Source organism: Struthio camelus, chromosome 2 (assembly GCF_040807025.1).
Source record: "Struthio camelus isolate bStrCam1 chromosome 2, bStrCam1.hap1, whole genome shotgun sequence".
NCBI lineage: Eukaryota > Metazoa > Chordata > Aves > Struthioniformes > Struthionidae > Struthio > Struthio camelus.
In genome coordinates, this window is record NC_090943.1 from 118,979,386 (window position 1) to 119,006,285 (window position 26,900).

The 26,900-nt window shown below is 38.8% G+C and overlaps 1 protein-coding gene across 3 annotated transcripts in view; it reads right to left on the bottom strand.

The window, feature by feature from the left end:
* The window catches only part of EMILIN2 (elastin microfibril interfacer 2), a 33,666-nt gene that overhangs the window by 4,850 nt on the left and 1,916 nt on the right, over window positions 1-26,900 (bottom strand). The window contains exons 3-6 of one of the 3 annotated variants that reach the window (XM_068932285.1): window positions 15,124-15,296; window positions 10,253-12,187; window positions 2,745-3,071; window positions 2,153-2,191 (exon numbers count right to left, since the gene is read on the bottom strand). In XM_068932285.1, coding sequence (XP_068788386.1) covers window positions 2,153-2,191; window positions 2,745-3,071; window positions 10,253-12,187; window positions 15,124-15,296 — 2,474 coding nt within the window. Of the gene's footprint in view, window positions 1-2,152; window positions 2,192-2,744; window positions 3,072-10,252; window positions 12,188-15,101; window positions 15,297-26,900 lie in introns of those variants that run through there. The other 2 variants (XM_068932286.1, XM_068932287.1) reach the window with 2 other exon arrangements.

The following is a 26,900-nucleotide window of genomic DNA, read 5'->3' on the forward strand; positions in this document are numbered from 1 at the left end:
CTCCTTGCCTGTGAAAAAAGAGCTAATATGTACCACTATACTTCCTTAAAAGCATTAATGAGAGATTTTTAAGTCCTTGAAGATCCTTACCTCGAAAGTTACATTGTAAGATGCACACAAACAGATAGCTAATGAATCTGAAAAGCTCAGAAGACATTCTTTGGTATAGCAAATATGCAAATTAGGCTTCAGCATTCAAGGAGAGGATTAAAGTGGGCTAGTTTAATCCCAGAGGACAGAGCTGGAGCACTCAACTTCTTCCTCAGAAATGCTTTTACACAACAGAAGCTATTCAGAAATAGAAATGAAAGAGAGTACTTAGAAGGCCGATGAAATAATACAAGCTTCTTATTTTAGGAAGTAAAGTACAAGGAGGCCTGATACTCTTTCAAATTATAAAGCTCTACTACAAAATGTACTGTGTGAAGACTGATGAAGACATTATAATCTGTGGTCTTGCTCCAGTTAACATTAAGGAACCCTTGATCCCTTATCTAAATGTAAGGTCTTCCTCCAGGAAGCCAAAAACCTTCTTTTCCTCAACTATTAATTCCCACAATGCTGTTAGCTGCTGAACTCTGCCCCAAAATGCTCTTTCACTGCAGTTCGTAAGTAGTCACTGCCTTTACAGTCAGGGATAGCTGGTGTAAACGTCCTAACTCCACTGAAGTATATTTACCTCTGTTTTCTTTGACTGTATCTGACATCTGAGTTTGCCAGCCATTTTGGGGGCTAGTTTATGACAGACTGGCAGGTACCTCTTATTTAGATATGTCTTTAGTGCCCATGATCAGGAAAAGGAGCTCCTTGGTTAAGTCCTCTCTAGACCTCAGGATGATATTCATTTCTTACAACATGTTCCACCAAGCAACACATGTACACCCTAGTCACCACACCCTGCCTTCAAGGTTTTTAACATTCACAACATTATACTCTACTGTGTTTCACACAGTTTTAGCATAAACTTATTAAAATATTGGTTGCCTATAAATTGCAAGAGATGGTATAAAGAGAAAGAGAAGAAACCCCCCAGGAAATATATTCATCACAGAAATCTAGATATTTATATTGGCTTTGTTGGCATTAAGATAAATGAATGTTTTTTTTACGTCTCATCCTTTTCCAGAAGCCTAACCTACTGCTGCTTGCTCTCAACACCACAATCCTCAAATGCAAACACTGCTTTAAGGCTATGATTTTTAATTAGAAAGTTTAAGTATCAGAATTATAGTGTAAAATCTTCACAACTTTTTTTGTCAGTCCCCAGATCAGTCTTCATGATCTGTGTTTATGATTGCTAGGGCCAGCAAACAAAGTCCCAAGGGTATATTGTTAGATGCCATAAAGTCCCAATGTTTCATTTTCATCTATTTCTCGTACTTCCTCAAACAAATTTAGATGAAATCATTCTTTTTGAAGAGTGTAGGAATATCCACTTTGATCCAGGATACCATTCCCCAGGGTTTAATAATATCTTGAGTATGAGGTTGTAGGCAGGTAGCACCCAATAAACCTATTTATCAAGGCTAACTAGTACGTCCCACAAAAAATGTATACCTGCTTATCATTCAAATATATGAGTGAACTGTGATATTAACAGAATTAAAAACAAAACAAAACAAAAAACCTATGAAACTCCATTTTAGATCTGTTTAAGCTGTGGCTGACAGCCGGAGCACTCTCAGTTTCACTAAAGTCAGTAACATGACAGCTATCACTCCAGCAAAGCCAGAAACTCTCCGACAAAGGAGGACCAAAGCGCTTCCTAGCCCAGGTACTATACTGCTTCAAGATCTTAGTCTCGATCTTTTTAATTTCTTACTGAAGAAATACTAAAATAATCAGAATTGTATATGTATTTGCATTTTTAAAAAAGTCCTGACAGTTGCAAAATATAAACCCATAGTATTAAAAAAAACCCCTGGAATGTAACAATAATCCAAAATGAATTATTTTCAAAATCTCAAAAAACCCCCCATATTTTCAAAGGATGCAGATTGTGTTTTAATGCCTAGGTTTAGCAAAAATGTGTCAAATTTTTCTCAAAGCTAAAGCTAAAAATGACACTTCGTTCTCTCAGACGTGACTTTCCAGGAACTGAAATAAACATTAAATATCTGTGTGAAGAATTTCTAGGAAATGACTGCCTTACCTTGTGAGTCCGTGGTAGGAGGAGATAACTTTGGATACCCTACAAAGCAAAAATAGCATATGTTACACAGTTTATAATGGAGAACATTATGACAAAATATCACCGCTGACTTCTAAAAAAGCGTCCTTTATTACCAAATAGCAACTCACTTAACATCTCCTATTAAACGCTCACTTTAATGTTAAACTGGGGTGGTCATGGCAAAGAAAACTGAACTCTTATTACAGTGTACTAAATCTCCTGCGAGTTCCATGGCAAGAAAAAATAATTTAAGTTTCCCTAGTGGTAAAGACTGCGGCAGTTACCAAAGGATTTTACATCAGCTCTGCTGACCTCATGCTTTGTGCAGCCTTGGCAAAGGCAGCAAAACTGGCATTAAACATGTTTCTGTAGCCAGCTGGAGGCTGCGAAGGACCATTTGCGAGTCACCTCTGCCATAAGCCCATTCCAAACTGTAATAGCTATAACGAGTGTCCACAAAAGACAGAGGTGACTGGTAGAGCACAACAGATCTCAGTTTCACCCGTCTAGCAAGACCTGGCACACCTTTCACACTTACTCCAGTGATTTGTCATTAGTTTAATTCTCTCACCTGGTGCTCCAGCATATCCCTCAGCAGAGGGCATGGTGCTTTGACCAGCCTGACCGTCTATGCTTCTAAGCCGTCCTCTTCCTGACATTAAAACGGTGCCAGGAGGCCCTGCCTCTCCAGTCTCCAAGATGATCCCCGTTGTTCCTGGGAGAAATGGCACAACTCCAGACCCGGGCAATGATGGCTGCAGTGGAGGTCTTGGCTGCAGGGGCTGGAGAGGGATCCTCTGTCGTGGTGGTTGCGTTCTTGGCCGGGATGGGAGCAGGGAAATGCCAGGCTGCAGGGGTGGTCTTGGTGGCAATGGCTGCCGGGGTATTTCTGATTGCCCTTTGAAGTGTTTGAAGAAGAGGAAAGATACAGAATTATTCACCTAAAATAGCATATTAAATGGCTTTGTGCAATTTATGTAATACAAACATTGTAAAATAAAACAGATCTCAGTGCAAGGCCATATTTCCCCTTGGATCCAGGACTGCATTGGAAAAACTCCATTCCACTCTTGAAATACTACACATTTCCCTCTTTCTCAGGCTGTGACACAGGGAAAGCAGTGAAGACAGCTTGGAGTCTCCAGCAGACAGGACAAGCAGCAGTCAAAATAATCTGTGGACATTTACCAACTAGTCTACTACTGACTCTTTTCATAGCGTTGGCTGTGTAGTTCAGCTACCTCCTGCCACTGCATTCACCTCAATTTCATACTATTCCTCCCACCTTCATTTTAATTCTCTTGACCCCCACTTCCTCCCATAGCTCTCAGTCTTATCTGACTGCTTAACATGACCATTAAAAAAAGAAAAAAAAAGCACTCACAGGAAAACACAGCGTAAATGAACAGAGTTACAGAATTTTTTCCCTACTTTGAAAAGCAAATAATTTAAAATTCCAAGCACTTCCATTACAAATATTTTCTGACAATATTTTCTGAAGGCAGAACCCTAGGATAAAATTTACCAGAAATATCTTTATTGTCTAAAGGGAAGAGATACCATTAAAAGACTTTTCCAGTAGGGCAGCCAATGCGTATGACATCAGCGTTGAATAATGCTGACATGCTTATGTTTGTATATCTGGTACAGTTCATAGGAATTACAACTTATTCATAAAAATGTAGTTCTAGATGAAAGTTAAGGATGCAGCATCCTCCTAAGTGTGAGGTTGACTTGTATCTAATTAAATGTGATTTCAGCAGATGCAGTGACAAGACACATAAGTTAAAAAAAAGTAACCTGTCTAAATAAATGCCCATTCTAGAGACCACAGTAAAGAATTTCTTTCTAAATGTATTGGTATTTTTAATCAGCATTGGTTATTCTGATTGCATTTTTTTGACTAAAGCACGTCTTTAGACACAGGGATGGAAGTGAAGGTTTCTGGGCAAAAGGACAACTATCTTCTTGCAAACGTATCTGAAGTGACCACGCTTCAGAGATGTTTGCCAAGGTTCACGGTGGGAGACCACTGCCCCAAGCCTCAGCACACAGAACGAAGCACCTCAATCCATCAGAGGCCAAAATCAGCCTGGGTAAGTTCATCGGTGACTAAGGCTAAACCAAACCACCGTGCCCTGAAGCAGAGGTGGTGCAGGGCTGCAGCACATGACTGCGTCGCGCAGGTCCCAGCGGGGACGCGCGGGCCAGGGTCCAGCCTGCGTCGCTGGCAGCCCACGTGGCACCACGGGACTGCCTAGTGCTTTTTGTCTGCATCTGAGACACCACATGTAATTAAAGATGACAAAAGGAAAAACTCTGCACCTGCGCTTTACCTCATGTATCTTGTTACTTGTTTTCAGTCTCATAAAAAGTTCAAACTTTCCAGAGTTTTGGGAGGCAATTTGGAATTTACAGCCTCACAACACCTGCGTTCATTTGCTAGATATGTCTGTTAAAAAAAAAAAAAAAAAGTTATCCTGAACCTTGCTGGCTGTTTTGAACCGTCATGAGAATTGAAATTTATACAAGTTATGCACCACAGGGTTGGACTAAAACTGTCTTGGTAATTCTTCCCACAAGACAGACGACTACAAAATGAAATGTTCACTTTCTACAGATTAATATTGGAATTACTTTTGTAAGCATCCCAGAAGAAAAAAATCGTATAAAAATTATTCTGAAAGAGTTTTAAAGTATGAAAATGAATTGTTTAGTTTATTCTTCAGTCAAGCACAGTTGTTCTATTTCTTTTAATGAGACATCTTCTGTCCACAGTAGCATACATTTAGATCTGGAGTAATTCAACTGAGATCTTCAGATTAAGTTCGTTCAACACAGAAATTGGCTTAATATTCTCATATATTAGTATGTACACACTTTTCATTTCTTTTGTCAGTTACACTGAGCTTTATTAAGTCAACAACTTGGGCAGACACAACGAATGTTTATGTGCTTGTTTTTCTAAGCCTTTAGATAACAATCAAAATCTCAAATCCTGTGCAAACTGCTTCCTTGCACACAACATCAATATTCCAATATTCAAAAGTATCCAACTCTATCTATATGAAGCTAAATCCAAATTTATCCGCATAAAGCTTAACTAAAGTGCCAATAATCAGAGGTCTGTCTGGATTGAGAGGGATCTGGTCTGCCATTTCTGCCTACCTTTTTGGCCTCTTCTGCTGAGATGCATCATAGCCTGACAAAGTACTAATGAATCACTAAACAAAGATGGTAACACTGAAGCCACCCTATCTTGACACTGAATTACATAACATGTGTTTTCAATTCAAGGAAGCAATGAGAAAAATGAATCCCTGGTAAAGCTTGGGGTGAATTTAGCAGGACTTGCTTAAGCTTTTGTAAGGTACTTGACAAACAGAAATCTTCTCTGCTGGAGAGGTAAGCAGCAGATTTTAGATCATTATATAGCTGAAAACCATGACTCTATCTTCAGCAGCTGTGTTCCCACTGCTCTGTTTATTATCACTGATATAACTGATGACTTAGCAGTTACCAGGTCAGACAAAAGCGTTCTCTATTTTGTGCTCTCAGATGCGAGTTTGTAACTTAAACAGAGAAAAAGGCTTCCCTTTTAAGTTTTAAATAAAAATTCTTTCATTCCCCTTCTTAAAAAAAATTGTTATTCTATTTGTTTAGCAAGGCAGTTTTAAACTCCATTTTACTTCACTGAAGAAAGAACTATTTTGCAGAGGGAGAGGCAACGACCTGGATGCACAGTTCAGGTGGCTCTTTGGGGTTTGGCTCCTTCTAACATTGTTCTGGTGTGACCACACGCTCATCAACCCACCGAAGAGCGCACAGAAAGAAACTGCATAAAATAGCCCAGTAAGTAAGGGAACCAGTGACTGCACTGATGAGAAGCCAAAAAGACATGACTTGAATGTTCTTAAGAGCCACGAAAGAGATCTAATTGTTAAGTTACAAAGTACCATTTTGTACAAGCTGGTGGGGAGTCTACACAAATCAACTACATGACCCTTTCTTACTTGCACTACAACACTAAGATTTTATGCTGCCCTTCACACACACTGTTATTTAGAGCAGACATTTATTCTCTTAAACTGTAACTGCAGCAGACAGTATTTAGCTGTTATTTTTGAAATCCCTCTACACAGGGATAATTACCAAAGGAATTGTAGTTTAAGTCAAATAATCGTAACCAAAACAAACTGTAATCCAAGCACAGTCTTTGGCTACAGACCACACTGCTTCCAACTACAGAAAAACTTCACAAACCTACATGAATAGGCAGTAACTTATATGAAACACATAACTACACCCTCACATCCAGTTTCATGCCATTGGAAGAGTGACTGGGTCTGCAGAGAGGCAGAGGGCAACAGGAAAGGTGGCTCCCACAGCTCCTCTCCAACCCACCACGGTGGTCAGCACTCCTAGCTCACCTCCTCCCAGGAATTACTGTCCCCTCGGGTACATTGGTGTGGGAAGAAGAAAATGAGGAGCTAGAGGCAGCAACCATTAAACCTGAATGAATGCAGCTAGATTACATCCCCTTGGAGAGCACATCTTTTGTGGTCATCTGTATACCGTAACAGAACAACAACCACTGCCACCTTGTTTAATGCCAGCAGAAAGAAGTTGCATGACTTTCATCAGAAATCCTAACTAATAAAATAAGGTTGTGGCCTCTAGGTTTGCATTTCACAGAATCACAGAATGGTTGAGGTTGGAAGGGACCTCTGGAGATCCTCTAGTCCAACACCCCTGCTCAAGCAGGGTCCTCTAGAGCATATTTCCCAGGATCGCGTCCAGGCGGGTTTTGAATATCTCCAGCAGAGGATACTCCACCACCTCTCTGGGCAACCTGTGCCAGTGCTCACGCACCCACACAGGAAAGAAGTTTTTCCTCATGTTCAGATGGAACTTCCTGTGGTTCAGTTTCTGCCTGTTGCCTCTTGTCCTGTCACTTGGCACCACGAAGAGGAGACTGGCCTCATCCTCTCGACATCCCCCCTTCAGATACTTCCACACATTGATGAGCCCACATTTCTTACTCAGAGGGATGCACCCATCTTGAGCCTGGAGGAGGTGATACTTGAATATTAACCAGCTTTCTTGGACCCCTCTTCCTTCTAGGGCCCTACCCGATGAGATTCCCCTAAGCAGGTCCCTGAAGAGGCCAAAGTTAGCTCTCCCGAAGTCCAGGGTTGCGATCCTACTTATTGCCCTGCTTCCTCCTCGTAGGATCCTGAACTCCACCATCTCACGGTCACTGCAGCCAAGGCTGCCCTCAACCTTCACGTCTCCAACTATTCTTGACTTCAGGGTCATTGATTACACTGGGGTTTATAGTATGTTGGACTTGCACTGCTTGGTGAGATTTTGTATTATAATTCTTGCAATATATCCTTGCATTACTGCCTTCAAACAACTGTGCAAGTAGTAACTTGTTTCTCTTACAACCCTCACTAAGTCAAATGACATCATTTGAATGCTACGATATGTTGGCAAATGGTGCATATGAAATCCAACACTGATCCATAGCCAGTATCAAAAGTCTCCATTTCAAATCATACAGGTGTCAGAGAAGATACTGTAGTCTCACAGATCATGAATTTAAATCTTGGAAATAATTCTCATAGACAAGGACTGACCTCAAGTGCAACTGATCCTTTATGGACACAAAAACAGTTCAAGCTGTACCCAATATACATAATGGGGTTCCCAAGCTACTTCCAAGAAAGGCGATCTTGCCAAAATCTTTCTGGAACTCCAGCTATCAAAACCTACTCAGACTGCTGCGCTAGACAGCATTATTTTAATTGGAAACATTCTGGGACCAAAGTGTGTGCTTTATGAATCCTTCAGAGGCCAGAGGCACTCTAAAGCAAAAAGTGCAGTTCAGAGTATACTTATTATATCTAGAATCCAACTGCAGAGTCTTTTCCCAAGGTTCCTAAAAACTAATGGTGCATGGAGAGCTGTGCTTTGAAATCGAATTAGGCCATGGAAACCCAGGCATGTTCATGCTTTTCAGTGCTTTACAACATTGCAACACAGGTTGATAAATACAACCCATGAGGCTGCTGGAACGCCTGCTTTAAATAGCAGGAGGAAGATTACTGTGTGTACCTTGGCTCCTTCTCCAATGTCAGTCCCTAGTGCAATTTTTTGGGGCGTGAGATATATGAGAAATAGGATTACGTAAATACATTATATTGCATTTTAATAGAGACTGGGTCTGCTTTTGCAGGATCTAGAGGTGAAGTCCTAACCTTGTTGAATTTAAACAGCAGAATCAAGATTTCACCAGAGGAAATGTCTGAGAATTATGGATCTCCTCCATTCCCCTTCACTTCTTCGCTTAAGAGAAAAGAAATGCTATCTTTTAATTTAATACAAGAGCTTCTCACCTCAGGAGGACTTTTGTGTCAAGTACTGCAACATGTTAGGTTTTAACAATTAACCGCTCAACGCAAACACATCAGTCAGGCTTTCAGGACTCTTTGCCTCCAAGTGAAAAGTATTTTCTTCCACAAAGAAATCACTTTCAGACCCTTCAAGTAATACAATTTTTTCATTCAAGCAGGACCTCTCACAGTAATGTATCAGATCTCCCTCAGCCTGCATCAGCTGCAACAACCCACAAGCTTTTCACTCAGCGCTGCTTTTTCTGATCTAGGGCCAATCACAGAAATTGGCCTCTTTCCTACTGCTCTCTTAACAACCGAATATATTCTGCCCTTTAAAAGCATACTCTTCCCAACTGCATCCAGGAATCAATACTCCGTCAACACAGGGCTGGCCAGCCCCATACATCTGATAGACTTTTCACAGGTCCATTTCCAAATTTGAGCTGCTATTAGCACCGATAGTTCTCCTGACTTAATTGTCCTACTCTTAAAGGAATAAAATGTCAAATAAAGACACTGAGGCCCAGGGAGGTCTTTCTGGCAGAGAAAGTCTGCCTCAGTTTTGAGACAGATTTGACATAACAAGAATTACTATCTCATACGTATACAGAATTTAGAACAGAAGCATATTCTGTGTTTCAAACTAATTGAAGAGTAAAATTGCAAACTAGCCTTCACTTCTTATGTCTTTCAGTCATGGTAACAGAAATAAGAACCCAGCTGCCTTCTGATAAACTTGGACTCCTTCCAAAAAAAGTCTCGCTGCTGGAACTTGGGGCAAGAGCCATAGAAGGGACTGAGTGGCATCAGGTAAGGGCTTTAAACCATCACAGCAAGGTTCACCGATGGGTCTACATCCGGCCTGCCTTGCCTTTTGCTAGGTGTTACCATTTCATAGCAGTCTGGGCCAAAGAATGTGTCTCTGCTTCTCAGGCACTCTGAGGCAAACCTTAAACCACCTGTGAAGGTAGCTTTGCGTTAACACGTTAACAGAGGTGGCTGGCGTGTGAAAATACTGCCAGCTGGGGTGTGAAATACTGCCAACTTGCCAACTATGTTGTGGGAATACAAACTTCTGGCAGAGCTATGAAGGAGAAACCTTAAATTGCTATACCAAGATTTGCCAGAGCCTGTTCGTGACAGTCCTAAATCAAAGAGTAGGTGCTAAATTATAATCATTAATTCATGAACAAAATTTAGCTGGCTAATCTCATGGGAATAGTTATTATCATAAATTTGAATTCCTTTTACTTCACTTCAGTTTTCTCCATTTACTTTTCAATCCCCTGAGAAATCAGAATAATTTCACATAATAAAATAAAACAAAAGAAAATCAAATATAATTAACTGGAATAATATCCACAGATAATTATTTAAAACTAATTTTAAATTCACCATTCAAAAATATTATTTTTTTTTCCTTTGCTCTCTTTATTCTGGCTCAAAGCAAACATGAGAGCCTACTGAAACTTTTTTTTTTGAAAATACTTTTAAAAGTAGTCAAAGTCCTCTACAGCGTTCTAGAGCAAAGAGCCAAAATTAGGGTCAGTGTAAAAACAAAGCAGAAATTGTGTAATATTAAGTTTTTCCTCCCTTGTTCAGTTCCTATGCAAGTGATTCAGAAAAAGCTACTAGAAAACAAAAAAAGGCTTTAAAAAAGGGAAAAAAAAAAACTTACTTGTGCCAGACTGACTTTTCATCATGTCTTCAATGCCTGTGGTGATTTTAGAGACCTGACTGTAAAACTGCTGGACAGAATTTTTGAGGCCAGAAATGTCTCTGGAATGAGATGCTATAGTTCCATTCATCTCACGGATGCAGTTCCACAAGCTGCTCACGTGCTTATTCAGACCTTCTTTCATCTTCTGCAAGCTACCCGAGACAGAGTCCAGCTTACTGCAAACATTTTCGACACGGGAGACTCTGCTATCAACGTCTGAAACACCCTCCTGGATACCTTGGGTCTTTTCCTTACACTTGCTAAGATCATTCAAGACTTGGTCGTTTAATTGTTCTAGTCTCTCTTTCACATCAATGCAGCAATTATCATTAGAATGAGCAGTTTGATTTGCGAGTGTCCTCTGCATTTGATCAATTTTTCGAGACACACCCCGCTGTGTTTTTTTACAGGTAGAATTGACACCCAGAAGTTGCTCCCTGCAGTCACTTAAGCCATCTTGAAGATTTTTCACATCTTTATCCATGACATTTAGACTATACCGGAATACACGCAGGTCTCTCTGCATTTTCTGGATGTCAGGCTGGCTACCCTTAATTAAGTTAATTTTCTCATTCAAAGAGCTATTTAAGGATTGCAGAAGAAGAGAATTGTCCTGTGTTTTCAAAAGCAAATGATTGTATTTGTTGTTACAATTTTCTATCTCTTTCTGAAGGTTCTCTGTACCTTGTGGTGCAGACTGGCATTTCTGCCCACAAAGGTGTTCAAGAGACAGTAATTTGTTCCTCAGGAGGTTCATCTCTACTGTAAATTGTTCATTTACAAATCCAGAGTCACTGGGCAGGATAGGCCCAGGATTCATGTATATTCCATCGGGGTCTGTGGTATTCGCAATCTCTAAAATAGTGCCACCAAGTCTATCTTCCAGTGCCCGTAGCTTTTGGTCAAACAAATCTCTCAATTCATCTACTTCAGCAGCTATAGTACCTCGGAGAGTTTCTTCAATGTAAAAGCAATGTTCTTCAGCATTTCGTTCTGTAACGTTCATCCTCGCATCTAGTTCCTCCAATCTCTCACCAAACATGTCTTCTAAATCTGGAGTTGACAATCGACTGATTTCATTATCTATTCTGACATTCAAGATCCTGTGTGCTTCCACAACTCTATCAATCTTTTTATCTAAATCTTTTATCCGTTGATCAAAGTCATTTCTACTACCCTCTTTGCAACAACTGGACTGGTTTGATGGAATCTGAGTTCGGAGAGTATTTATTTCTTTCCTCAAGTCATTCTCCTTTCCTTTTATAACATCAATTATTCCTAAACAGTTATTTTCATTGTCATCACACTGCTGCTGGATATCCTGAAGTTTGTATTCACAGGAGTTCTTCAGATCTGCCATTTTCTTCTCAAATCCCTCCAGTATTTCCTGTCTGAGCAACTCAAATTTTGAGTCAATATACTCCTTGTACCTATTGCCACTAGGTATTGTTATTGTAGGTCCTCGTGCTGCCTCCTGCAGCTGTTTTAATTGCCCTTCATAGCCTTTGACTTTTCCATTCAATTCTTCCAGCTGGTCATTCCTGATCTTCAAAGTTTCTTTGACCTCAGCTAGCTCAGACTTTATATCTTCCATTTCAAAATCAATAAAAGGGTCTTTTTGGTCTTTGTTGCTGAGAAGTCCAGGCAGATGAATAGTGTCTGTTTCACCACCAACTACACTATCAGGCCCTGGGCGGTCATAAAGGTTGTTCAGCCAAGTGACCAACATCTTGCTAGCATCTTCTTGGACAGTCAGCTTTAGGTTTTCATTCACACCTGCCAAGGAGGACTGAAGATCAAGCACTGATCGTGTAAGTCTGAACAACTCTTCCTCAAGAAACTGCATTTTCTTCTCATATGGTGGAGGTTCTGGCACTTCTGTTGGTTCTGCATCTGTTTCAAAGAAATAACAGACAAAATCTGGATATTAATATACCTAACGGTACCAGTTTTGGTCAGCTGAGGCTAATTTTACATTTATTTAAAGCCAAATAACGCTTTAAAATGCATAATGCTTGTCCCTTTTCTATTCTTGTTTTCACTAGTTTATCAAGTAACTCCATATTGAAAGCTTTAGAACACTGGCCAGTTTCTGCCAAGATACGACAATGACAAATAAGAAACACACAAACAGAAACCCCACCTGTTCAAACATGAATCTAAGCTACAGTATATAGAAAGTTATTATATGTCTTTATATAACACAGTATAATTGCCTTAGAGCCACTGCATTTTTAGAAACAATAACTTAACATGTGCTGCTCCTGAATTCCCATTGAAAACTTCAATAGCAATAAAGTGGGTTTATGCTCCAGTATTTTGCTGAACGGGGATAAAAACATCCATACTGGATGGGGTTCTGAAAGGTAGTCCAATTATCCCATTTGTTTTAAAAATATCTGATTATTTCATACATATTTAAATATAAGAAATGTCTATAAAAGCATAACCTTTGCACATTCAAAGTGATTAGATTAAAATAGTACTGGCACTATCTCCTTTAAATGGAAGAAAAAAAAATACATCCAAAAAGCAGACTTCTGGCTGAAATTTAGTTTTTAACTAACAATATAATCAATTAATAAGTTTGAAACCATCCTTCCAACCCACTTGTCACTGGCAACACCTTGGCTGCAGAGTTGCGTACAATTCTGGATGTTCTGTTTCAAGTACAGGTGCAACAATTATAGAAAAGCCAGAAGAAAGAAATATCAGAGCTCAGGAAAGTGTAAACTGCAGGGAAAGTTGACATAACTTATGCTATTTAGGCTAGAGAAGAGGAGAATAAGGAGTGATATTCTAAAGGATAACCTGCAAACAGGTAGGGAATAAACTGTCTTCCATATCCTCTATGTCTTCTATGTCTTCCACTGTCTTCCATGTCCTCTGCCTTGGACAAGGCAAGAGGTACGGGCTTAAACTGGAGCAAGTGAAGGTGAGGCCAGAGAGCAGTGCAGAAAGTGAAAGATCAGAAGAGATTGTCCACAGGAGCAGCAGAATCCTCACCACTGGAGGATGGGCAAACATTTGAAAGGAATAGATGAGGTATAGCTGATCCTACCTTATGGGAAGGATAAACACGCCTTGTAAAATCCCTCCAGTCCTATTTTCCAGGATTCTCCGACTCAGTAATAAGGCACTATTAAGTTAAGATACTGAGTGTGATCTGAAATAATGATCTAATATAAATCAAACTTTCAGATAGATCAGTTGTTTTGGTTTAACTAACTTGAAATGGCATTTTAATGTGTACACACATACAACCATATTTATAAGTATAAATACTCCTATGTATCTTTGCCATTATGTACAAAGGGATAAACTCTATACGTCATGAACTATCCTCATTTTTGTTTTGCATGGTATCTTTTATTCAATTTATAACTTGAAGAGCTTTGCATAGTTAAGGGACGCTATTGCAAACATAAATAAAAGCAAAACAAGTGACACTGAGAATCAGAAGTGAAGTAAACATACGTCTTTAACTAGGGCAGAAGAGAGGCACAAATTGTTAGCACTGGAAGGACTCTTTCATATGACAAGTAAGCAGCTCAGGGTGACAAAAGTCTCCTTTCAGATTGTAACTAAGTTGTGCTGGAGTGTTGTTAACAGTTATCTCTTAAGAAAAGAGAATTTTACCACTGGTGCCAAGCTATGAATGCTAGATACATGTTAGAGAGCATTGCTGAGACAGGGTTTGAAGGAGATGTAGTTGAAAGTTTTCTTAAACTGGATTTCAGCTTGAAGACATTACAAAGAATCTAGGAATTCATAAATGTACTATTCAAGATTGGCAGGGAGTGGCCTGTGTTGACTTAATAAAAAAAAAAAAAATATATATATATATATTTACATACACACATGCTGTAGCAATTGTACTTGTAGCTACTACGTATACACTAGCCTATTTTTGCATTGCAGTGTAGTTCATGAGGGTTTCTAGCATGTTCACAAAAAAATCTTCAGATGTACCATGTGCCAGTAACGTAAAGACATCACAATATTCTCTTATCACCTATTGGAAGTAATACTTTAGGTGAGTTAACAAAATATTTAAATGGTTTCTTTCTAAAGCATCTACATATTCTCTAAGATTGTTTTAGAATCATCTATGCAGGTCCAATTCATTCTACACAAAAACTGCAAGTGGAAATCTGATTAAGCCCTACCTACGTGCAACATTAACCTGACGATGTGGAAAAAATCCTTCAGAAGGAATCATTTGATTATTATTTTTTAATAGAGAAAAGGCACAATACTGCCATAATTGCACTCTTCTTACCCTTTCAGAAGGCAGTATCTTATACAAACTCATTCACTCTTTAAGGTACTATTTCAGTGACTGAGTCTTATTACTCCCTTACACCTTAGTGTTAAGGTAAGTAATTTAATATTAATCTGTAAAATCTAAACAACCCCTTGAACAAAGAAAATACTGTGAAAGTGCTAGGCAGCACCACTAAAATTAATATATATTCTTTTTTGTTTTAGTAATAATTCCTCTGAAATGTATCGTCTTTGCTGTACATTGGGGAAACCACAAAAACGTGCACATTCTTAAAAGAAACAACCTCAACACAAAGGTTTTCCTGAATCATTGGTAGCTAGCTGGTGTTTATGGCCACCCACCCATCCATTCTTCAGGAAATTCCCTGTATCAAGACTGTTACTGGCTGGCTACATTTTCTCGCTTTGCAGTGTCCTGAATATGGTTTTTGCATCTGCCAGTAGCAGAGCTTAATAGAAACCACAATGGTTATTATACTTAAAAAGGACAGAAGAAGAAATTAGACATGATCATGCATACCAAAATTCAAACAAAACGTTACCCAAGCCTTTCTTCACAACAGCTTTTGCTGGTGTTGTGGGAAGACGAGCACTGTTGGGCTGCTCTGGGCCTTCTCTGCAGTCTTCACCTTTGTACCCAGGACAACATCTCCATTCTAGCTCTGTTACTGTCTTATATGCAACTGTATATCGAGGCCTGAAACTCATTCGGTATCTGCCAAAAGAAAGAGGGTGTATTTTAAATGATCTATAATCTATTCTGCTATTTAGATTAAACCTAAATTTAAAACAGTATTTGTGTTTTATGAAGTTAAATTCATTTATTTTTACCTTCAAATGTCAAATGATCAAATGTTTTTGTCTAGCTTTTGAAGCTACCGGCACTCAACACAGTCGTGTCAGGGAGAGCAAACACGGCCATAGCAACAGGGGCTTTGCTGTATGACTGGAGTGAAGATGTATTGCGGGCAAAGAAGGTTCATCTCATCAGGCCCTGCTGAGAGTAACAGTAACTACCAGTGTAAGCGTTATTATATTTTCAGAATCTTTTTTTCCTAACTGACTACTTTTCATCACAAACCCGCCCACAGCACTGCTCTGGCAGCAGCTCTCCTTGACATCAAAAACACTTCTGCCTGCTTCATCCTACTTGTCCTTCTACACTCTCCACTTAAAACATTCCTCAGAATCCATACACGCAGGGCAGTCAAAGCTAGGAAGGATACTCCAGGAACAGAAAAAACTTTGAAAGCACGAGTCAGATAAGGACATCAAAGGAGTCAGATGAAAGGCTAAGACTAATCAAGGAATGAACTCGTTCCTACTTCGCTGTCCCAATGAAGTTGAAGAGGGTCTTACAGACAAACCTATCCAAGTGTTATGTGCATACAACCTTCAGTTAATTAACTTAACCACTGATCAACCCTGATTAACTACTCAAAAGTCAATAAATGACAAACTGATTTTGAACGTACAACTTTAATCAAAGGCTTCTTCCATAACTTTCCTTATATACATATATGGCATGTTTAATTACAGTCATATGATATGTAATCCTACCAGACCATAAAGAGAAGCTATTATAAAAACTGCAGCAATTTAGGAAATAACTCATTTCAGCTTGAGAGATGAGGAAAATAAATAAAATAGGTATTCCTCACCTGAGTTCTATAAATTGGTATATTTGGAACAGATATTCAATAAAAACAAAAAGTTACCCTAATTTTTAATCTGAATTCTTTACTGTAAATAAAACCAGTATCCTACTAACCTCCCTACTCCACTTCCAGATCTTTTATCTTAAGGAAAAGACAGTCTTATTTCACAACAAAGGTGCCCCTAAAGGCAGAAGAAATATAGGTCAGTCGCAATGCAATCAATTGGAGCTCCACAACAGATGACACTGGTATCCTGGCTAAGCTCATATGGCATGTGTTTTGGGACAGAAGTAATATAGAGTAGAATGAGCACCAGAACCAGCCATGCTATCACCCGCCAAAAAGTTTCATTAAAGTAATTGTTCGCTTGTATTAATAGGTAAAATTATTTACTGTTTAAAAACAATCAGTAGTCAGCTGGTACACTGAAAGCGTTAACTGACTAGAAAACAGTTTCTGTTGAAAGTCACAGACTAGAAGTTTAACTGTTACTCTTCAGGACTTCTCTTCCTATACGCACAAGTAATTTTTGGAAAAATTCTGTATTTTTTATTCAGCATCTTCCACCTTCACAGAGATAATCTTAATAATAATGTCCTACATCTGATACCCATTTGCTGTCCCTTTCTGGTTGGTAAGCTGCTTAGCCAACTTCTTGGGTTTTTTTTCCAAGTATAACTACTAGTTATGAATTTGTTTCTTTTCTAATCAAATGTTTTTCCCCATTCCACAACAATATATTCTCATTTTTGCACTCAAGAAACACTCACTACATTATTACTCTGTATTACTACTCAGTGCGTTATTACTCTGCATTACTACTTTAACTACCATCTCTCCTTTAGGGAGAAAAGTTGTGTGACCAGAGACAATGTCGTACTTGCACCCACTATTTTTGGGCCAAATCAGGTTACTCTAATAAACTCTCCAGATTCTCTATTCCTGTGAATTTTAATGGAAGGCATGGGGGGGACTAGACTGTGCATCTATTACCTACCTGTAACTAAAGTTGTTTGCTCTGGTTATCAGGTTTTCAAATTCCAACGTGGTGCCAATTAACTCAGGCTTGATTTCCAACCATTTTTTGTTTAAATACATTCACAATAGGGTATACAAAACAGCTGTAGAGCACACTCAAGCTCATAATTACTTTCACAGTTTTCACCGAAACATCTGTCGAATCCTGCTTACAAATGTGACAGACATCCCAAGGTCAAGTGCTTAAAAAGTAAATAAATGAGTGCAATGGAGAGCACTATTGGAAAGGACAACATCCTGGCCACCCAAGAACTTCCTTTTTCTTCTCCCTTATCTAAAGTATTAAACCACATTTTATATAGGTTATTTGGGTATGATTCCTTTCCTCTGAACTAGTTGCTGGAGTCAGAGGAGTGACAGGATTAGCTAGATGTTTTAGTATTTTGAAGTGGTCTAAGAGTCATTACAATCACTCTCACAAACAACACATAACTGAAAGACAAACTCTGAACTTCTAGATCAATTTTCAGATGCCAGAAATAGTAGTACCTCCTTCTTCCTGATTTTCATAAAGCACTTAACTGCCCTACACTTGGTGTGTGTTCCTTTCCATACTTCTGGGGCCAAAATCTTTTCTGAAAATTAAGTTATTCTGACTATCTTCACCAAACACCATTAAAAGATACAGCTAAACTCAATTTTATAGAAGAAAAAAAAGCTTTTATGCAAAACATGCACTTCTTTGCTCAAGTAGGATGAGGATTCTGCTTGTTCTATTTCTGCCACTCCTATCACATTTTTGACAAGCTTCTCTCTGCATACTTTATAGTCACCTTGATCAATGTAGCCACCTTCAAATGACTTCAAAATTTAGGTAAGTGTTAACTGAAAAGACCCAAGCAAATACAAAGGGCAAATATAAACAAATTGAATCAAGCCTAACAGTTTTCATATGGGCAAATTAAATAGATTGTTTTAAAAGTTATCTTATACATAGACAATGAGCAAATCCAATATTTTTACTCTTACTTTGTATTTGTTTTTTATTTCATAATTTTGTAGTCATACAATAAATGACATACCATGGACTTAATTTTTTTTTAATATGATTTAATACAAAAGTTATTTTAAATACAGGATGATTCTCTCATTCTAAATTACAAAACAAAAACACTGTATCTATGACTTAAAAACCTCTTGGTACTTAAATTTACTCCTTACAAATTCCTGCAAGCCTGAGAGCCCAAAGAGACAATTAGTTCTGTGTTGATTTCAGCTGTGGCACATCAAATACAACCTGAACCTTAAAACACAGTTCTCCCAGAGCAAAAAGATCAGCAAGAATCAAAATGCTTCAAAAGCTAGACATACAATAACTTCCAAATTTTAACTGTGGTATCAAGGCAGCTATACGCGTGTAGCTTAGAAATTAAATTGGGATTTACTTAGCAAGAACTGCTGATTCCCTGCATTGCCAGTCCAGCTCAATTAATCAGTCGCACAGCTAGTCCCATTAACTTCACCAAAATTAGTCACGTAAGCCAGGGAAACCAGATCTTATCTTAACACCTTTCTAATTTGCACCCAGTCACATAAAGATTACTTAAAATCACATCTTAGTTGCTATAGCTTTCTACTGATGACATACTTCATGTAGAGCTGTGGAAGTTGCCGGCGCAAGGAATGATGTGATCCTGCTAGGACCTTCCAGATACCTGACAGTCAGCACCATGCATCACGTCTCAGCGAGAGTCTCAATCACGTAGTAAGTTCTTTAAAGCCAGAACTCTGCTCACAAAGTCAGTTTCAGTGACGGAGCTGTAGATTTCCAGGATTTTGCAAGGACACAACAGTCTTAACAGCACTGAACACAACTATATTATTGTTATAGTTTTGACAAAACAAAGCAAAATATAACTTTCTGATAGGGAGCATATCTTAAGAATAAGTTACGATACTACATATTTTAATAACATAGGATCGGGAACTACCAGAATATATAAATAAGATATGTGCTTATTTACATGTGCAGTAGTTTGAATAAAATCACTCAGTCATTGCCCAACAAGGCAACTTTAGTCAAAAAGATTCACAAAAGTTTCAAAGGTTCCAGAAGGGAAGGAGGGAAAATAAGTTCCACTTTAATATCTGTATATGCTGGACTATAATGCAAAAGAAGTGTGAAACACTGTTTTCCTCCAACTGACTTGGATTTCTGTTAAAATGAGTATTAACAATCACAATTATTTTTACAAGCGCCTCAAAGATAATATTTTTATTCCTAATGTGGTTAAAACCTAAACTATCAGCACTTACTGTATTTACTCACTCCATCCTTGCATGGACTTCTAGCCGAAGAAGACAGTCAAATTTCTTTCGTGAATTAAGGTAAATAACACAAATGAAATCATTCTTCTAAAAAGCTGGAACAAAGGTGACTTGTTTCAACAGTCTCTAATCTGTCCTCGCAACACAAAAAATAAGAACAGCTGGGGGTTTTTTTAGGAGTTTTTCCATTGCAGGATTATAACCAATGCCTACTGCCTTCACTATGAATTCAACATGCCGACCAAACGAGGAAAAAACAAATTCAGAACAGTAATGCACTATTAAAACTGTAGTTTTAATACCTGAATATTTCACAACTGAAAATAAAATGAACTTATACAGTGTGGCAATAGTTTTCAAATATTCTTCTTCTCTGAGAGAAAAGTTTTTCTTTGGAAAATGTTTAATTAAAAATACATGTTTGCTGCAAGTGCTAGACATTTTGACTTGGGAACATACTATAATTTTCTCATGGTACTAAACCACAGAAGGAAACAGTTAGCACTGCTATTTGGAATGTCACCTAATAACGATAAAACAAATCAGAAACATTTGGATGAAATCAGTGGGAAAACATATGGCTCAGTTTTGCAACTACATTCTAGCATTCAACGTTTAGGGAAATGCAAGAAGATAAGCGCCACCACATCCTCACTGTGAGGAAGGGACTGCAGGAGCAGCATATGTTTCTGCATAAGCAGTGTACTGTGTTTATTCTGAGCACAAAACTTAAAACTTGGCCCAAAAATCTATAGTCACTGGAACAGGTCCCATAACTTCAGCAGTCTGTGAATCTTGATCTTATTGCATATAAGCTAATTAATCCTCACTACTTAATGCTTTTATGGAATGTAGATCCATTTGTTTTTTAAGTGCTATAAAGTCTGCTCTTGCAGGTCCCAATCATCCAGATCTTCAACAGTAGAGCAGTGGGACAGCTGGAGGAGCACATTTAAAAAAAAAAAAAAAAGCAAAAACCCAGAATACTATCTATAAGATATAATTAAATGCAATCACATTTTGACCAAATATTTTTTATTCCGCCAAGGCTTCCACTGAAAATAGACCTAACCAGTGTTGCATCTCATTCATAAAGTAATTATTTACATCTGATTAACACTGACCTGTGTTGACTAGTCGCTCTATCACTGATTACTGTGAGTGTCTGAGCTCCAGTGTTCACATAGATTAGATAAATGAAGTTAGGGTGAGCTGAATCCCTCTTCTGAATCTTGCTCTGTTACAACCTTGCTACAACACTGCAGCGCTGACAGTTATCTCGTGTTCTAACTCACAAATGAGCTTAATCTAAGAAAAAAATGTGTCTTTTTATTAAGAATTTATCCTAAGGCACTTACTGCAAGTGGTAAAAAGAAGTCTTGACAGGGACAGTTTAGCCTAACAAAAGTCTAGGTGTTCAATGAAAGAAAACTACACAGTCAGTAATAAACCCGAATTAAATGCCATAGTAAAAAAACCTATTTTGAAAGATTCCTAATAAACACAAAATAGTTTTTGACTTTGATCTGACATTAAAGACCCTAAACTGGTTTTACTGACGGACTCAAGAAAGTAGTATCTTTTCACCGCTGCTACTCTTGCTTTAGTTGGCACTTTGCTTTCCAAAATTCTTTACAGAGAAGGATGGTGCATGTGTCTGTAGGAGTTAAGGTCTGGGGAGCAGAACGTTACTTTTCCTTTTAAAAACTGCCATTGATTTTATTGATCAGTCTAATGTCTGGCAGAGTCATAGCTATCTTAACTGAAGTTCCCCAAAGGCCATGACCAGGCCTTTACATATTATATTGATTAGACCCTAATATGTGTTATCAAAAGCAAGCAGAGTGTTTCAAAATTTTGTGCTGTGGAAACATAATCTTGAGGTACCTCTGCAGACTATATAGAGTTACGACCATCTCCACTAACATGTACCGCCAAGGAGGCTGAGCTTCTCCGAGCAGATACAGGCACATAAGGGTGCTTTTACTAAGATATGCACTAAAATATAGAGTGCGCCACATGGATTTGCACCAGTTGGACTATTTGGAGCTAAATTCTGAATAAAAAAGTGCTGCTGCCCAAGAGCATTAACAGAGTCTGAAACTGGAGGAAGGCAAGAGAACAAGTTAAAGCATTACACATCTGTATCCTGCAATGCAATATGTGCTGTCTATGCAACAAGGAATCCACTCAGCCACCTCACTGCAAAGACTGCTGTAGTATCAGAGTACCAAAAATGCTGCAGTTTTACTAAACGTGTCATGAAATAGGAATGGCTGTTACAGCCTAAGTACTTTCTCCCTTCACACCGCTGGAGAAGCACAAAGGGAGCACAGATTGCCTTCAGTTTGGAAGAAGTTGCTAGCGGGCAGAAACATGGCACAACTGACTTGTATCCCTTCCTCCAACTCCATCCCCAGAACATCGGCACTTCAGGACCAAGGAAGAAAAGTTGCTTTCTAACATCCCTAAAAACTACTGTCACCTCATCTGCTGGCACCCGGGAAGGAGCAGAGAAGCATGCTACCAAAATCAGGTCACTACACCTAATTTCTCACATAGTTGTCTTTAATGTTGAACATTAGTTCAGTGTATCTGAGAGAATCTGACCAAATTTTACTTTGGAGAGTTTTGTTTTTTTTTTTTAATAAGAGGGGCGGAGGATTACAGGAAGTGGTGGAAGACAAAAAGTGTAACTCTTCTCACACACCATGACAGAATTGCATTTATATTTCCATCCAAAACTTCCAGAAGTGCCATCATTCCTCATCCATACACCAAATTCCAATGCTGCTTGTCTCAGGGTTTTTCTATCCAAAATAACTGAGACTCAAAACTGAATTTTTTCCTTACTCCCCGCTCCTGAAGTGTAATTAAGACAGAGAGGGGAAGAAACAACCACGGGTCTGTGGTTTTGTTTTTCTAGTGATATATACACTTCAGTCACCAAAGTTTTTCTTTTTAAAAAGTTGACCATTGAAGTCCAGTAGGAAATGCCCAAAAATTATGCCCAAGGTTTAAAATTTTAATATTCTTAATGTTCATGAATTGCCACTCCTGAAAGCTAGGTAGGCACTCTTCTCTTATGAGCAGAGCAACCAAGTTACATGATGCATTTAAGCAACTTGCAACCACACAGAGCCTGTGGCAAAGCTCAAAATAGAACTTTGTTCTTGGGATTTCCAGTCTTTTAATTCTTATATGGTTGCTTCCTTCCATTTTGTCACCAGGAAGAGAAACAAATGCCAGTCAAGCACAAGCTGACAGATCAACCGTAAGCTACTACAAAACACTAAAATGGGATAGGAGAACACTCAAAATAACACAATTATTTCAAAAGAACTTCAGGAAAATTTTGTAAAGCAGCACTGTGATGTGGTCTAACAGTGATGGTACAGGAAGCAACTCAGAAACAGGTTATGTGTTAGCAACATCCATACCTGCTTCTCCCAGCAGTGGGGCCTGAGTTTCTCACCTTACAACTCTAGAAGAGGAGCAGAGCGCTGCTCCTGAGAAAGCTGCCCAACAAACAGAGCTCCACTAGTACCTCTTGTTTCTCCTGCCCATGAAATAAGCTTATTTCTAGGAACGTTCTGAGAAAGAGCTACTGCTCACAGAATACTTGTGAACATAGCCAGGAGGAAAAAAAAAAACAACACACACACACACACACACATTATTTTTATGAATGCAAGAGCTAACCTGTGGGACTTAGCTGAGATCCCAACTTTCAGAATAAAGCACAGCAATGTTTGGAGAGCTGATACTTTTCAGGAGACCGGGTCAGCAGTGAACTGGAGCAGAGAAGAAAGGTCAGACGTGAATGTGAAAGAAAGGTCAGATGTCCTTAGGACTATGGGAGGAAGGGAGTAATAACCTACAACATGTAAAACTGGCACGGACCATCACCTAATGGTGCAGAGTAGTCCTCGGTTATTTGGGTGATTTATGAGATAAGAGGCCTGAAACGGGTCAGTGGCATGCTAAGATTACCAGTTTGCTATTTTGGCAACAGTTTAGTGCTTAACGAGAGAGGCCCCATACCTCCAGGTCATACATTTCTCAAACCAGAAAAACATAAAGACTATAATTATTTATATTGATATGAATTGAGGAACAGTTTGCCATTTTTTTTGAAATATTGCAACACACTCTGAATGATGTACAAGAAGAAAATTCCCTGTCCAATTCATAGAGAAGAAAGACTGTGTTGTTTTCAGTGTGTGGAGACAGAGATGTCTAATTTTAAGCTCAGAGAGGTGGCCAGGACAGTTCACCACACGCAGCAGGCTCTCAAAGATTATCAAACAAGCACTCCAGGAAACTCAAGTATGTTCTGAGGTTGTTTAAGTCTCCTTACTGTTTTCAGCACACCATCCCTTAGGCTAAACTCCTTATGCAGTCAGCTAGCTGGAGCCTGTACAAAGCAATTCTGCTTCATAAAAAAAAAACACACACAAAAAAACTCTAAGTAGGAAAAAGAAAAAAGCCCAAGGACCTTTCCATATATTTGGAGGGGAAACATGAAACAACCCTCACCGTCTATTCAACTTTTTGTCTATTATGAGTTTTCTTATGAGATATGTTTTGCTAGCAGCCAGAGGCAAACACAGATCCTGATCCTGTACTGACTTGTATATCTTAGGTTTGATCCTGCCCAGTGCTGAGCACTCTGACACCGCTCCGCATGCTTAATTTCTAGCGCTTGAATAGTCTCACAGAAAACACCAATGGGACTGTTCAAGGGTTGAAAAGTACATGAGGGTTTACTACATCTTACTGGACTAGGACTGCTGTTCTCTACCCAGGACCTTCTGAGACTGCCAGAAAACAGTAAACCAGTGAAGCCATTTTAACCAAACTGGGAGTCTGATGTACTGGTTTTCAGTAAAAACAGTTGCACTTTTACTCAGTATAATTTTGTTAACACATTTTGTATTACTGCTGATTAAAAGCCGGGTGTTACCAATAAATATGTTCACCTACCCCAATCTTTTTGATTACAGAAAACTAGCAGTAACAGTCTCTGAAGTTATTTGAGTCTTTTACCTTACATCTTCCAGTTGGCAACGATGGAGATTTGAAACTGTGATTAGTTTGGGAGTAGGCTTATTTATGGTCATTTGAAAGTATCATATGACAAGAAGCTGGAAAATACTGCACAATAGGAGATTTGGAGAGGCTTGCTAATTTAGCTATTGATTCATTTTTCATCTTCCTGACTGTTTTCTAAGTACTTGCAATCTAGTACAATAATTGGGTTGCTTACTATGCATCGATTGTAAGTGCTAAGATGCGAAACTCGCACTAAATCATGAAAACCACTCCTCATAAGCTAAAGACCGGTGACCTGACCTGTTACGCACTAGAGCTCACACATATCTTTACTCATACGAGCAGAATTAATGGAGACTATTATTGAATTAGGGGATCTGATAAACATCCTTTCATCAAGTCCCTGAGCAACTTGATCCAGCTTTGAAGCTAGCTCTGCTGTGAGCTGGGGATGGGGGGTGGGGGGATTAGATGACCTCCAGAGGTTTCTCCCAGCCTACATTTTTCTACTTGACTTACGCCCTCAAGTTTTCTTCCCCATCTCTCCATGAGACAGGGAAGCCCTGTTTCCCAGCTCTGTAGCAAAGACGGAAACACCAGAACACATTCCTGTGCTTCAGCTGTTCCTGTTCACAGGCTGGCTTATTAATTACACTTTACGAGTGCAAATGGGTTTGCCCAGAAGCGCTGCACCATCAACTGGAGCATGTGAAGTACAGCCAGGTGTCCCAGCACACCCTATATCAGAAGAGGCAAAGCAAACAACTGGTATAAACTGCATCTTAACCTGTAGTGACTACACTCACTAAAGGATGGCCACAGAGTCCTTGATCACAACCCCCAAGAGTTTGTAGGATCCAGCCAAGAGGACAATACATTTTTCTATTAACCTATTTAAATTACTAAACTGTTCATGAGAAAGCAAAGAAAGGAAATGCATAACAAGAAGAGGGAAGGAGTCAGTTATTTATGAAACAATATTAAATTTTCAAAGCATGTAACAGTTTTTAGTGAGTAAAAACATTAACATTTTGCATAAGTGTCTTTCGCTCCCACCTCCTACTAATAACAAAGTTTCTTCCTCCTTGACTGGTCATAGTTTTAAGAAAAATAAATCAGGAACACCCTGTACTTCAAAGGGAACACACTTCAAAGTGCCCTTCTTTCTTTTTACTTCCTTAAACAGCCACACTTTAACTCACATTTATCCTTGACACCTTAATCTGCCAAAGTATTGACTAACTTTTCAGTGACAAAACACACAATTGAGTCCAAATATCTACAAAAATATTTAAATAATGATATCCCAGTGTAATAATTTCCCAAATCCCAATTTAACATTTTAGAAAATAAACCCTATATTCTACAACAGAATGACCTCTTAGATCAACCAAGGGTATCAGAAGCAGACTGCACTGGGATTGTAGTTCGTTCCGAAGAATATCTACTATTTATTTCATTTTTACTTCTCTGTGTAAGCCTATAAAGAAAAAAAAAGGAACTTCAGATAAGTCTTCACAGTCATTTCTTTGTTTCTTTTCTAGTGCTTTCCTGTCCTACTCTGCCAACATTAGGCTCTGAGTTAGCAAATGTATATAAACACATTCTGCTATTCACACCACTGCTCCTACTGTACTTTTCATGTGAATGAAGTTTCTCTGGCGCATAGGGGCTTGCAGGATGTGGACCACGTACTTCAAACTCTTTAGAATAGTTCCTTTTCCTATTCTGTTACTAAGAAAATGCGCATACCTTAGCAATAGAGAGAAAAATAAAAGTCACAACCTATAGACAGACAGCTTTGGACACCGTATGATTTCAAGATTTGGTTATGGTCTGCTTAAAAGATATTCAAGCTGCTTTCGGTGTTTATCAGCTACTGTTGTAATAGATACTTCAAATGTTTTTGTATTAAAAATGAGGAAATATTTTGTGGTTGCCATTCAGGTTATCAAGAAAGTAATATTTATGTTCACCAAAGCAAGTCAAATTCAGGAAACAAAAACTTGTGATAAGGACCTAATTGCATCCTCAAAGAACAAAAAAGGAACACGAGATTGGCCATGATAGGTGGGTAGACCAAATGTCCAGTCAGCCCTATATCCTATCTCTGACAACACCCAATTCCAGATGTTTAGGAAGAGTATAGGAACAGACAATGTACAATGACATTTCATAGAATCACAAAATAATTTTGAAGGCATGCGACTTCTGGAGGTCATCCAGTCCAACCCCTTGCTCAAGCAGGGGCTTCCCCTGCTGACATCTGCCAAAATTCTCACCAGCTTGAGCAATTTTCA